The sequence below is a fragment of the Rattus rattus genome, chromosome X (assembly GCF_011064425.1).
Source record: "Rattus rattus isolate New Zealand chromosome X, Rrattus_CSIRO_v1, whole genome shotgun sequence".
NCBI lineage: Eukaryota > Metazoa > Chordata > Mammalia > Rodentia > Muridae > Rattus > Rattus rattus.
Genome location: NC_046172.1, coordinates 95405178 through 95419412, shown reverse-complemented (window position 1 = coordinate 95419412; position 14235 = coordinate 95405178). Strand labels below are relative to the sequence as shown.

Genomic DNA, 14235 nt, shown 5'->3' with positions numbered 1-14235 from the left:
CCCGATGCCAACAGAGAGGCATATTCTTTCTCTGTGCACTTCACTACCCTTTACTCTGTAACGGCCTGACAGATGCAAGTCACCCTTCCTTTGGATGAATTATGGATGGGATATGTAAATGTAAATGTAAAATGCTTTTCCAAAGCTTTCTTTGTTCTAGCATTGACTGAAAGCTGTCAGAGTTGGGGATCATGTATCGCTAAGTCATACACGGACCAAGTTGCTCATCCAGACATACTAGCTGATCAGCTCAATTTCTAGTTCTAGCTTGTTCTCGGAAACCAACACTGAAAAGGGAAATGAGGAGAGGAGTCACGCTGCCTAATGAATCAAGGCAGAGCTGAATGCAAGGACTCACATGCCAGGGATGTCTCTGTGCACAGGGCTGGGAAGCAACTCTCGAGGGACCTATTACTCACCACCCTTTCTCTTCTATGGCACCAGGCAGGTGGTTATGAAATCAGAATAGGCTCTTGGAAAAGCCATGTAGCTAGAACTGAAAAGGGTTGAACTATCACAGAGCCAGGCCAGAAAAAGCCTCCCATGAATATGGCCCTAAATATGGGAGCCTTGAAAACTCGGTCTATATTGAACCCAATCTCATAAAAGGTATGCTGATATGCTTCCAATCAACCCAGCAGAGGTGCTAGGAGTGGGAAAAGGAATTTTAAAAAAGAAAGCTGATTACATTCAGATTCTTGGGAATGCATTATTCACTGTCTGGGTGAGTCCCTGCATGACTGTTTCGCAAACTGGCATAATCCCAGTGACCTTTGAAAGACATATTTTCTCTCTTCGCCTTCTCTTTTACAGAATGGGAATGTGCTTTGCAGCCGAGTCAGATGTCCAAGTCTTCATTGCCTTTCACCCGTGCATATTCCTCATCTGTGTTGCCCCCGTTGCCCAGGTAATCAGTTTGCCTCTGTTTCTCCAATCTGTGACTCTGTCCAACTAACCATCCTAAACTCCCTCAAGTTGAAGTGCTCCCCCTAAATACACTTTATAGCCCAAATGGGACACATTCTAGGTTCTAATACGTTATTGGGTACCCAGTAACAGATTTTCATTGGGCTTTTAATTGTTTGAAAGGGAATGAAAAGGGAGAGAAGAACTATAGCCATAAACAGCTTCTTCCTGCCACAGGCAGTAGGTAACCGGGGAGTTGTATCATTGGGGCACGTGTCCTATACAATTAGTGCTGGAATTGCATCCAAGCATAGCTTCCAAACGATGAGGAGCTGTTCATAAATCAAAGGAACTGAACCAGTGAGGTTTATGATGGTATAAAGCTGCCTGCCTGCCGAACAGTCGCCTCCTTCACACTGCACAGTTGTTATTAGGTACACACTGTTAAGGGCAAGTCTGGGGAGAACCAGATAGAAACTTTTTCAGGAAGTTGTTGGGAAGCCTGCTTTTACAGTTTATGGTTAAGGCATTTTCCTGAAGTAGAGGTCCCCTCAATTGCACTTTATTTTGATATGACTAGGGCCTGGTTTCTGCTCCAGAGTCTTAGAACCATGGAGAGATTCAGAGAATGCTTGCCAACCCAATGACATTCCAAGGAAAAGCTATCAATCTTGAGATCTGCAAAGTGGAAGCCTTGTCACCTTCTAGGTCTATTCATTATTCTGTAGAAGATAACTGTTCAGATGAAGGTTCCTGAATAGACTTTAGGGAGTCAGAGAACTCTTCAAAATTAATCGCAGCTTTTAGATTTACTCTGTACAGAAGTAAATACCTTTATAAATAACCAATTGCTTTATTCATATTACTTTATAAAGTATACTTTCATGTCCTAGCAAATACATTCCAATAAACAAAGACCATTCATTTTCTCAGGTGACAAAATATCACATGCAGATTTATCTCTCTGAACGTTGATGACAATAGTATATGCATCAAGACATGAGGAATTGACCAATCTGAAAGTTATTTTTCAGGGTGAATTCCTATACAAGCATGCTAGTATTGAATGTGTTCACTTGCTTCTGCTTAAATTGGATTGTAAGAGACTTTGGTAAATGAGAGGGAGCAGTATTTCTGATTAAATGGCTACTCTAGAGATCTTTACTTTGGTATTCCAGATAACCCATTAAAATCACTAAAGTATCTCCAAGACATCTCACACAGTGGCCTAATGTCATAGGAACTTAGCTTAACCACAGCTTCTTAAATCAGAGGTCACTGGTAGAAAACAATTATTAACGAAATGGTAAATAGAGGCTGACAGATATTCTAACAGGACAGGAACATATTAAGAGAATTGAGTTCATGAATCTGAGAGGGGGAAAAAGGTGAAATAAAATGAGTTGAAGAGCTAATTTTATAGTGCATAGAAACTGTTTTCCCTTTCCTTGCTCTTGTAGTTTGCACCTAAGAAAGTTAATATTTTTCTTCATTATGCAAGGTCTTTGTGTGTGTAGTTATGCCTAAATTCTCTAATCCTTATATACAAAATTCATGAGGTTGTTGCCATTCTTGAGTGATAATTTGGCTGGGTATAAAATTTTAGGTTGCTCATTTTCCTTCAGCACTTTTGAAGCTATTTCTAAATGGCTTCCTGGCTTTTTCGGGTCATGGATAAAAGTTGAACTATTTCATTGTAGATATGTTGTAGGTTTTTATTTCCTTCACCTTGGAAGATTTTCCCCTTTGATGAATAAATTGGGATGTGATTATTCATAATTTTTGTTTTCTTAGCCTACTTGATATGACTTCTTTTTGTTGTTGTTGTTGTTGTTGCTGTTGTTATTGTTTGTGACAAAAAATTTTTAAATAACCCTAGCTGTCGTGCAACTCACTATGTAGACTAGGCTAACCTCAAACTAACAGAGATCTGCCTGCCTCTGCCTAGTAGAGTACTAAGATTAAAGATGTGTGCCACTGTGTCCAGCGATGTGATTGTTTTTCAGATTATTTTCAGCCTAAGGACTGAGAAATATCTTTGTTCGTTACCATTTTTATAAAAATGATCATCCATATATCTTGCTTCTCATTGTTGGACTCTCTCTCTCTCTCTCTCCATTTATATTTTGAGATAAAGTTTCATGTATCCCACACTGGCCTTAAACTCCTAGTTCTTCTGCTTCAGCTTTCCTGGTGCTATAAAACTATCTTTGATATAAACTTTTGCACCTCATTTAATTTGTCCTCTGTGTCTCCTAATGTCTCTTTTACTCTTTTTCATTTCACATATTTCCCACAATGATACTTCATCAATTTTATTCTCTGGTTTATAAATTCCTTTCAGACATATTATTTGGACGATCTGTTAAGTTTTGTTTATTTATCTTATCTCCAACAACTATATTTTCTTCCAAGTTTTCAAATTATATTTTAAAATATTGACATGTTATTTTAAAATCATGTTATAATTTCTTGGGGTTGACTCTCCTTTTGTTTTGTTGTTTTAAGTATTTGAAATTGTCTTATACTACATTCTAAGTGGAAATATTTGTGGGTTTTTTCAGATGTAAATTCTGGCCTTTCTGCAGTTTCTTTAAAGCTTTTCTTAGTTATCAATTTTTCTTATTTTTCTAGATATTACTTAAAAGCTATTCTCCATGGGATTTTATCTTGAATGACCCCTTTATTGCTTCATGAATGGTTATTTCAGTCTTTTTTGCACATTCAGCTCTAACCTAGGATTTTGGTTATCTCAGAATAGGGACCTCCTGCTTTGATGGAAACTTTTGTTTTAATGTACAGTACTATTCTTTCATAATGTTTGAAATAGGACCTCATTTACAACTGCCAACCTTGAGTGATCAGTGTAGTTTGGGAGAACAACTCTGTGTGGGCAGAATCATGTTAGAGCTTTTTTAGATGTGAAACATGTGACCTTGGTCCTCAGACATTTTAGTCATGTTTCTATTGATATGGCAATAAATGTAAGAAAACCCAAATTAACTGAAAAGAGAAAAAAACAAATTTATTTTTGGCTCACCTTTTCTGAGGTTTCAGTCCCAGGTTCTTTGGTTGTGTTGGTTTTGGTCATATGAAGTCCAACATGTTGAGAAGCATTTAGTGAAAGAAATAGCTTGTGCAACGTCAGGCAGGCAAACAGGCACTGGAAGAGGAGAGGAAGAGGGAGGGAAGACGAGAGAGAGGGAGAGAGAGGGGGGGAAGAGAGAGAGAGAGAGAGAGAGAGAGAGAGAGAGAGAGAGAGAGAAACAGAGACAGAGAGAGAGAAACAGAGACAGAGAGACACACAGAGAGAAAGATATCAAGGTCTCACTATTTCCTTCAAAGAAATGTCCCTTGTTGTAAAGGGACTCCATCTTAATAGTACAATATATTCACTAATGTTGACAACTTTTCAAGGATACAAAACCTCAATACCAGCTTCACACAGAAGCCATTTTCAGATATAATTCCACCTTAGCTCTTTAGCCTTACCTCTCCGTATGTTGCTCCAGTAGCCAGCTGACCATTTGATTTAGCCATCAATCATTACTCTACTCTATATCTGGTTCCACAATCTATTTTACCTTATTCCTATGGGTTTTTTCTTACATTTAAACTCTTATTTTATTTTATTTAGCTTCACATCATCCTTGTTCTTCATTTGGAAAAGAACCAAAAGATTTTTCATGTGCCCTCCTTTGCCATATTGAGCCAGAGTGCAAGCAATTAATTTTTCTATTAAATGGAACAAAAGCAAATGGTTTAAACCATAATGGAATAGCGTTGGTTTGAGAAGAGGAGGAATTTTGCTATGTAGCTGTTGATCTCATTTCTACTGTATGGACATTTTAATCTCTTGACTGTGTATGGAGTGTCAGTCTTCTTATGGGACAGAGCAATAAATTTGATGACACCTCTATATTATTTCCACTCCAGTGATTATTAGGCATGAAGAAACTCAAGCCTTCAGGGTCACAGAAATGCCTTGTCAAAGAAAAAGCATTACAACTAAAATTACTATATAAGCTAGCTATATCATCCTTGTTGTTCTATTTACAATGTCTAGGAAATGGAATCAATCTACACATTCATCTGCAGGTGAAAGGAAAATGGAAAAGTGGTACATATATATAATGAAATTGTATTTACCCATAAAAAATTATAGAGCATGCAGGACACTCAATGGAACCAGAAGATACTATACTGAGTGAAAGTAAACCAGACTCAGAAAGTTAAATGCCACATTTTGTCTTTCATATGTGTATCTTAGCTACTGATATTTGTATATACATATCTACATGACACGAGCAAAAATAGATGAACAAAAACTAAAAAGGACCCCATGATAATAGGGAGGAGAGGCTTCTAGGAGGAGCAATGGTGATGGTATACCATACATGTGATATAAAAATAGAAGGGAAAATAATACTGGGACCAATGATACAAGCTGGGGCACAGGCAGACAAAGAGCTATGGAAGAGGACTGAGAATGAGTTTATCCAACCAAAAACTATGTGTGAAAATGATACAGGAAAACCTATTATATTGTATGCCAGTTTTTAAAAGAAAATTATATTTAAAAGCTATATTTATTGATAAAGACAGGGGGAGAGAGAGAAAGAATGAGAATAAATAAGTTCCATAGACTGAAAGCATATAAGCTTTTTTATATGTAAGATAGTGATTTTCCATAATGGCAAACAGCACTGTGAATTACAAGGGAGCACTCACGTAGGTAATAGCAAGCTTAGAGGAAGGGGTCTATCATGCTTAAAAAAAGATAGAGGGGCTGTATATTACCAGTTGTTTCTTTGTTCTCATATCTTTTGTTGTAGACAATTTAGCCTCAAATTTCCCAAATGTCTTACCTATATTTGTGGGTGTGTCCTGTAGCTCCTGAAAAAGATATATAAATCTGATTATACAGAATTGCCAGTGAAAAGTGGATACTTATTGCCATGAAGAACAGATGAACAGTGTTCTCTTCTTTTGGTCACATACCACAGGCTTCTATTGGGCCCGAAGAAACTGCTGCCACATAAAGGCTGGGGCGTGCTTCTGGGGAAAATTTAAACTGCTAGGAGTCATGGGTTTCATTGATCCTGTCCTTGTCCCTAAGCAAGACTGACTGTATGTGGTCCTTGAGAAATAAGTAGCAATGCAATTCCCTATCTTCTTTTTTAGAGTAAAGATGTAGTAAAGAAAGAAAGATAGGGTAAAAATAACCTTCTTTCCATTTGCTTTGCTTTTATATATAAGTTTTGTCACCCAAAGAAGAATTTCTAACTGAACAGGACCCTAAACCATGATTTTTATCTTAGAATTCTTAATATTTATTCCATGAGAGTTTTCTATTCAGAATTAATAGATTTGTGTTCCCTTGGAAGTGTTCCAGCATTCCTAGGTTATTAAAGAGTTGTTATAAAATGGCCAAAATAGCTGATTTGATCTGGTTACTGGCTGCCTAATCCACACTGTTTTCTTTCTGCTAGGTGTGAAGAAGTTTGGCTCTTTGACATGATTTTATAAGGGATAGGGACATGGTGGTTTTGTCTCCCTCAATCCTGGTCTTTTTAATTCCTGATGGAGTAAGAAAAGGTCTTTCCTAGTAACCCACTGTATTATCATAAGGCGAGGGTTAGAAACCGTATGCCATTTCTTTTACCAATAACTGAGTTATGAACAGGTATTTCTGCTATAAGACAATAGTCCATTTCTGAAAACCCTCACTTTCTGTCAAGTTGTACATTGAAAAATTGCAGTGCTTTTGAGAAAAAAAAAGATTGGAGAAAACAACACGTGACTTATGAAATCTATAACTGGAATACTGACAAAACAGTATCCTATTTGAGCTTAAAGGGCTTCTTACATTTGCAATTAAGCAATATTACAAAAAATAGAAGGTCCACCTTGTAAAATGGTGACAGTGTCTTACGCTGGGAATGAGAAAGGTCTGGGGCTGGCAAGTTCTGGACAAAAGAACAACCCACATAATTACAAACACCTTAAAAAGAATGTGTCACCAAATCAGAGACAAGAAGAACGAAGCGTATTGGGAACAAGATTGCAACTCTTCATTGCTTCTTGGTGCAACCCAGTCAGCGTACTTGGCATTTAATTTCTGTCACTTAGTAGTGCAAAATCTTATGTACAAATGAAGGCAAGTTCTCATTTGCACTAATCGGTTATTCTTATTCGACACACATATACACAGATTTACACTGTGTAAATATATACTCCAGCAGAAATGAACTATGTTAAGACAAGGTACATATAGTCTCCTGGGCCTGTGACACTATAGAGGAAGTAGAACAAATCACTTGACCACTATGCATCCATCTTTTTATATTTCAATATTAACCACACACATTTTGTTTCTTTGTTTCCATCCCATACATTTAATCAAATGGCTGTGCCTTTGACATCCAGTGTTAATAGTAACAAAAGAAGGCCATTTTCTGCTCCTTTTAGTTTTGTTTGTTTGTACAATAATGCAAGGGGATAAGAGGAATAATTGTTTATTTCTGTTGTAAGTAAAGTTCACACAACTTAAAATTTATCATTTAAAAGTTTGCAATTTAGTGATATTAAGAACAATTACAAGCTGGGATGCCCTCAACACATTACACAGTTACTTGTCATTTCCCTCACCCTCAGCTCCCATCAAGAACTAACCTTCTTTATGAATCTGTGGATGTGACTATTCTGGAGTTCACAGTAAGGAATTTATTTAGTAGGGGGACTTTGGCTTATGGTTTCTTTCACTTAGCATAATGTTTTCAGAGCTAGGCTATGTTATAGCATGTGCCAATGTTTCAGTACTTTTGTATGGATGAATAACATGCACGGTATGGTCATACTACTTGTTTTAGTCACTGTTCTGTTACTGTGAAGAGACAGCATAACCAAGGCACCTCTAAAGGGAAGCATTTAATTAGGCACTTGCCTACAGTTTCAGAGGGCTAGCCCATTATCATCATGACAGGGAGCATGGTGGCATACATGGTGCTGGAGTAATAGCTGAAAGCTAATTCCTGATCTGCAGGTGGTTGGGGGGAGAAGGAGAGGGAGAGGGAAAGGGAAAGGGAGAGAAAAAGATAAAAGACACTTGCCTGGCATTAGATTTAAAGCCTCAAAGTCTACTGCCAGCAACATTCCTCCTCCAACATGAATACACCTCCTTCAACAAGGGCACACCGCCTTATCTTTCTAAACACTTCACCACTAGGGACTAAACATGCCAATAAATGAGCCTATGGGTGCCATTATCATTCATACCAGCACACCACATGTGTTTATCATTTCGTCAGTCAGTGTTCGTGTCAGTTCTTTCCACTATTTGACTGTTGTCAGCAATGCACTATGAATATTTGGCTACAGGATTTTGTGTGGCACGTGTTTTCAGTTCTTTTTGGTAGATAACTAGGAGTGGAATTTCCAGATCAGTTCAAAATGATTTTAGATCCACTTTCAAATATTTAGATTTCCTTGTTCTCTTTTCTTTGTTTATTTTATTTAATTATGGGATGTGTGTGTGTGTGTGGTGTATGTTCATGTATGTACGCATGTTTGCATGTGTGAGGGAATACATTGTACCTTTGTGCTTATACACAATAAAGGGTAAAGTTAGACGTTGAATGACTTCCTTGAGCACTCTCCACCATATATATTGAGGCAAGGTCACTCATTGAATCCAAAAGTCACTGGTTTAACTCATTAGGCTAGCCAGCTTATTTCAGGTAGCCCCTTCCTCTTGTCTCCATTTTAGGATTAGAGATGGAACATACCCCTACCCCTGTGTGCCTTTTTATGTGAGTTGTGGGAATCTGAAATCTTGTCTTCATGCTTATGTGGCAAGCACTTTACTCACTGAGCCTCTCTCCATCTTCCTTAGGCTAATTTTTTCCCTCTCAGCTGCTTTGGTATTCTTAACATTACCTATTTCTGATCACCATTTCTTTTTCTTCATTTCCTATGTTATCTTTTGGATTCTGTAATCACCTACCTTTTATATTTTATTGAAAAAGCTGATGACCTCTAAACAGCCAATTAACTTTTATCCCATTTTTCTACTAGATGAATATCATAGCTGTAGTATGGAAATGTTATCAACCCAAGGGATTTTTTTTTCTTCTCATCTCATCTCATCTCATCTCTTCTCCTTTCCTTTAATTTTCCTTTCTTTTGATTGTATATTAATTACATTTCTCCCTTTCCCCCTTCTAAATCCCCCATATGTATTTTCTCCTCTCCTTCAAATTTATGACCTCTCTTGTCCTTCAGTACCACATAAAACTGGGCGTGGTAGCATAAGCTTGTAATTTCAGCCCTCAGGAGGATCAGAAGCTCAAGGTCATCCTTAGCTACGAAGAAAATTGGACCCTAGTCTGATGTGTGAGACACTGCTTAAAAGAGATAGTAGCTCTTTTGATCATTTCTTTTGAACAAGGCTTCATTCCTGCCCCCTATTTCTGTGCCTTGGAATTCACTGTGTGGCCAGCCAGGCCTCCAGCTCACGGCCGTTCTCTACCTCAGCTATCTATGTACTGGGATTATATGCATGAGCTGCCAAGCCCAACTTTATGTAGAGTGTCTTGATGTGGAAGAGTTCCTTAACATAGCAGGCTATTTTTTCCTACAAGTCTGTAAATATGTTCTCTTTAGAGCTAAGCGCGCTTAAGGGCAACCTTTGGGAATATGATAAAATGTTGATTGCCAGACCCTACACTAAAACTCAGATCCAGTTGGGCTGTTAGTTTCATACATTGAACCCAGACACTTGTTAATTTCATCTCTTGGATTTGGAAAAGGCAGTAAAGTTATTGTATCCAGGGGAGACTCTGGGAAAGGAGCTCAGGAGAACTCAGAGAGCAGCAATCCTCTGTAAGAGTAAACTGGCGAGAGGACCCTGCTAATCTTCAAAGGGCTGTGGGCACCATGACAACATTTTGCCCTCATAGCATTTCCCAAGGACTAAGCCTGCAGTGGCATGCATACAGTGTGCCATCTGGCCTACCTTTTCATGCTTTCCCAGTACTCCCACCCAAAGCCTTTCTCTTCTGCCACCATGCACATACAGAGGCCCTGGCTGTCATGTCCCGAAAGCAAGACCCTCCGTGGGGAGCTCCCCCTTCTACCCCACCCATTGTTCATGACTTGTTGTTGGCCAGAAATGAATGGCATTTCTCGGAATTAGCCCAGGAATTTCTGCTGATAAACAAATGAAACTCTCAAAGGGAAAAGCAATCAACATAGTTTGAAATAAAATCAGTGTTTTCAACTTAGTCTGTTTTCAACTTGGTTTGAAGCAAGAGTCACATCTAGGGTATTTTAAGGAACAGATTAGTGAAATGTCCTTCACTGAGTTTTCATCGTAGCTGCAGGCCTACCTCTACAACTAGGGCCTGACTCCTGCTCTAGCATGTGGAAGAGGTGATTATTACATTGATTTCTTGTGATTTGTGCTTCCTAGTCCTGTTAAGCCAGCATATCAGCCTCACTCATCCCCATTTCCCCATCAAGGTCAGCACCATTTCAGCATCGTTCTTTTTATGTAACCTGCGATTCCTGATATATTGACTCATCTTTCGTGTGTGTGTGTGTGTGTGTGTGTGTGTGTGTGTGTGTGTGTGTGTGTGTGTGTGTGAGGGGGTGGGGGAGAGAATGCATGTGGGTGTGAACATGTGTGTGTACATGCATATTTGTGTGTGGGGGCCAGAAGTTGATGTCAGATATCTTCTTTGATGACTGTCCACCTTCTTTTTTGAGGTCGAAGGAGCCTTAATGAGTAAGCCTCTCCTTTTCCAGGGTCCCAGTGCTACAGAGCACCAGGCCTCTGCTTAACAACAGAATGCTCTCTATTCATGGTAGAGGACATAGTAGTTTCTAGAATATGTTGCCAGCTCTCAAGCCTCTTACTTTGGGGTTAATTGAAAACCAATATGTCCTCAAAGGAACCAAATATCCTTGCTATCTGTTGCCTAGAACCAAAGGGTTTCAGTTCAGGGTTTTGGATACAGAATAACTATAATCTGAAAGGTTTACCAGATTATTTGCAGCCACTAAGATAAATAACAGTCTTTATTAAAATGATTTTGTCTGATTTTTTATTTAGATGTAAACACTGTCAGCTGTTCCCTAAAGGCGATTTTTGAAACTGGCAGGCATAGGGTGTCAAACGATTGAACCCTGTTCCAATACACCTCCTGTCCATATTGAGCCATCCAAGCATTCTATTTCTAGAGGTCTTGATGTCCCCTGTCTTTGCCCCATGCACACTAAGACCCAGAGGGTGAGAAGTGATTCAGCCATATCTGTGTGTCTACTTGTGAAGTGTTCAGAGGCATTGTTTTCCCTCAGAATACAGAGACTATAAAGTATCTATACACATCTTCTAAAGAAAACCCCTGAATCCAGGTTGTCCACAGGAGATGCACTACTTTCCCTGTCTGGCACGCTGGGATGCACGCTGGGATTGCAGGTATATGCCAATCTTGCCTAGCTTTTATTTTCATATCAATGGGAAAGAAATAGCGTTAAACTGCAAAAAAAAAAAAATCAGGAAATATTATGCTACTTCCTTCCTCTGTCTTGGTATCTGTTCTCCCTTCTTAACTAACTTCCCTCCTGTTTATTCTCTTTTCATTTATAAAGTTTTGATTACTTCATTCCATTCTCTTCTGTTGTATAAAATGTACAAGGTATACAATTAAACATTTAGGCCACTTTAGGTTTACAAGTCTGTGTCATTGAAGAACATTACCTTGTTAGATAGGCATCATCAGCATTATGCTTTTCCAGAATATTTTTGTTTTCCCAAACTGAAACTCTGTACACATTAAGCACACATGCCCCACTCCATCTTCCCTAAGTTTCTGATGACTGCCAAGCAGTATTCTGTCTTTGTGAAGTTGAATAATTTAGAGACTTTGCATAAGTGGAATTAGACAGTCATATCATCTTTTGTCATTGATCTATTTCATGTACAGTCTTCAAAGTTCATCCACGGTGATTCATCTCTCCGCTTTTAACAGCTCTGCTTCCTCTCATATCATCTCCTCCTCCCCCTCCTCTTTCCTCTTCTCCCCTTCCCTTCCTCTCTCCTTCCCCTCCCCTCCTTACTCATCTCCTCTGCTCACCTCACCTCGCCACTCCTCTCTCCATCTTTCTTTCTTCCTTTGTTTCTTTCTTTCTTCCTGTCTTGGAGCTAGAATTCAGGGTGGGAGCATGTATATTAAGGAGTGCAACAATTCATCTAGACCCTATTTTTAAGTTGAGAAAGTATGCTGTGAAGAAATTTGAGAAGAATTGGTGACATAACTCGGAAAAAGAAAGCATAGGATAAGTAAGGACTATTAGAGGAATCTAGCAAATGTTGGTTTTTTTCAGAGCACATACCCTGTGGGATGAAGAAGATTCAAAAAAACAGGGACGCTGACAAAGACAATCATGACAAGTCACAGCTAGCATTGATGAGTATGAAATGCTGCAGTTTGAAAAGCACAAAAATCCCACATTTCCATCTGAGGGACCACCAGGGAGACTTCTATTAGAAACTGATTAACAGAAGTTTGTCATCTGCTCTGGGGACCTCCACAGTCCTAGAAATGTGACCATGTTCCCCTTTCTCTAGAAGAATTTATTTCTGAAGGCACTTTCTCTGCCATTTGCTTTCTGAGGGAAATCGTGTCTGGAACCATTCAATATGATTTTTATTATAAAAAGATAATTAAAGGATTAGATTATCAAGCCAATGAGTCAATGTTGAAGGAAAACTGTAATTACTGAGCTTGCTGAAAGAAATACCGAGGGGACTTCAACAGCTTCAGAAAGATTAATGACTTTCACCTTCCGTCTCCAAAAGGGGAAAATGGACAGAAATGAGCTTCAGTACAAGAAAGTCCCAGGGAGGTACTTGCAGGCTTTATTAGGGAAGCAGATGTTGTCTAAGAGTTAGTATATTGAAGCTCAATCTTGACATTGAGTATAAGCAAGATATGCACGTGTCACAATAGTTAGAATGGCAACAACCCTAGTATATAGGGAAAATACTTACTGAGCTAGACAGGGCAATTAGTGCACCTGCCTGGTGACTATCTGGAGAATTCATGTAAAATCATCTATGAAACCATACATTTTTGCTCTCAGTATACATATTACTTCTCAGGATCATATATTTTAATTACACGGTGCTTTCATTCATTTGGAATGGTCTTATTAGAGGCAGAGTCAATCAAAAATTTCTGACATGCGGGAACCAGCATAGGCTCCTGTATGTGCCTAAACTTCTCTGTGTCATAGTCTGTGTGCCTTTGGTCTTCCTGGTGTTTAATTTGATCAATATCTCACCTCTTCCTTCTTCTTTCTCTCCTGCCTTCTTGTGCTTTACCTGTTCTTCCCCTCCCCCTCCTCTCTCCCCAACAGTTAAAGCAGAACAGTCCTAAAGTCTACATATCTACAGAAGGGCATATTTTCTAAGTGGGCTTTTGAATATTTAAGAAGGTATTTCACTGCATTTGGAACTATGACCTCCAAGCTGCAGAAGTCACAGCAAGTTATCATTTAGATAGAGGTACCCATTTAGTTTCAGGACTAGATCGGTAATTCAGAGGGTCTTTTGGCTTCCAGAAAGTCAACTTGAATAAGATCCCTTTTAGGGGAGAGGAAAACTCCATTCCAATAAGATCAGGCTCTCCCCTACATAAAGTTGTATTGTGTTGTTATAAGGGAAAGGCAAGATCTAGGCTTCGTCTTTCCACAAGTTGACTCTGAGAATCTTACAGAATGGGTTAGCCTCTTTGTACCCATTTGGTCAACCTGTAAAATGTGTGATGATTCTTACTTCTAGTGAGGTTTGTATTAATAGGGGAGAAAGGGAAGATGATGTGGGACATTGTTTTGGAAAATGCTAATAGCACTAGTATATTCGTTACTTTTCTGTCACTGAAACAAAATATCTGATGATCAGCTTTGGGGAGGAAACATGCATCTTGGCTCACAGTTTCAGAGCGATGTTATAGACCACTGATGACAAAGGTTTAGGCATAGAGAATGGTGGAAAGCCATGGGGCAGCATTTGGTGAAGATAGCAGCATAGAGTAGCTGCTTATTCCATAGCATAGACAAGGAGGGAGGGAGCTAGGTCAGAGGCTAAAACAGATTACACCGTCAAAATCCTACCCTTTCGACCTTATGCCCCAAACATTCTGCAACTTCCCAAAATAGTACCACTAACTGGACACTAAAGGTCCAGGGAAGACCTCTTAGACTCGAAGTATAACAAGTATATATAAACGAGATAACATTACATCACTGAAGGGGGAAAATTTT

The 14235-nt window shown here is 38.9% G+C and overlaps 1 protein-coding gene across 2 annotated transcripts in view; it reads left to right on the top strand.

The window, feature by feature from the left end:
- Positions 1–14235, top strand: part of Chrdl1 (chordin like 1) — a 100355-nt gene that overhangs the window by 26454 nt on the left and 59666 nt on the right. For both annotated transcript variants that reach the window (XM_032890224.1, XM_032890225.1), the window contains exon 4: positions 814–907. In XM_032890224.1, coding sequence (XP_032746115.1) covers positions 814–907 — 94 coding nt within the window. The remainder of the gene's footprint in view (positions 1–813; positions 908–14235) is intronic.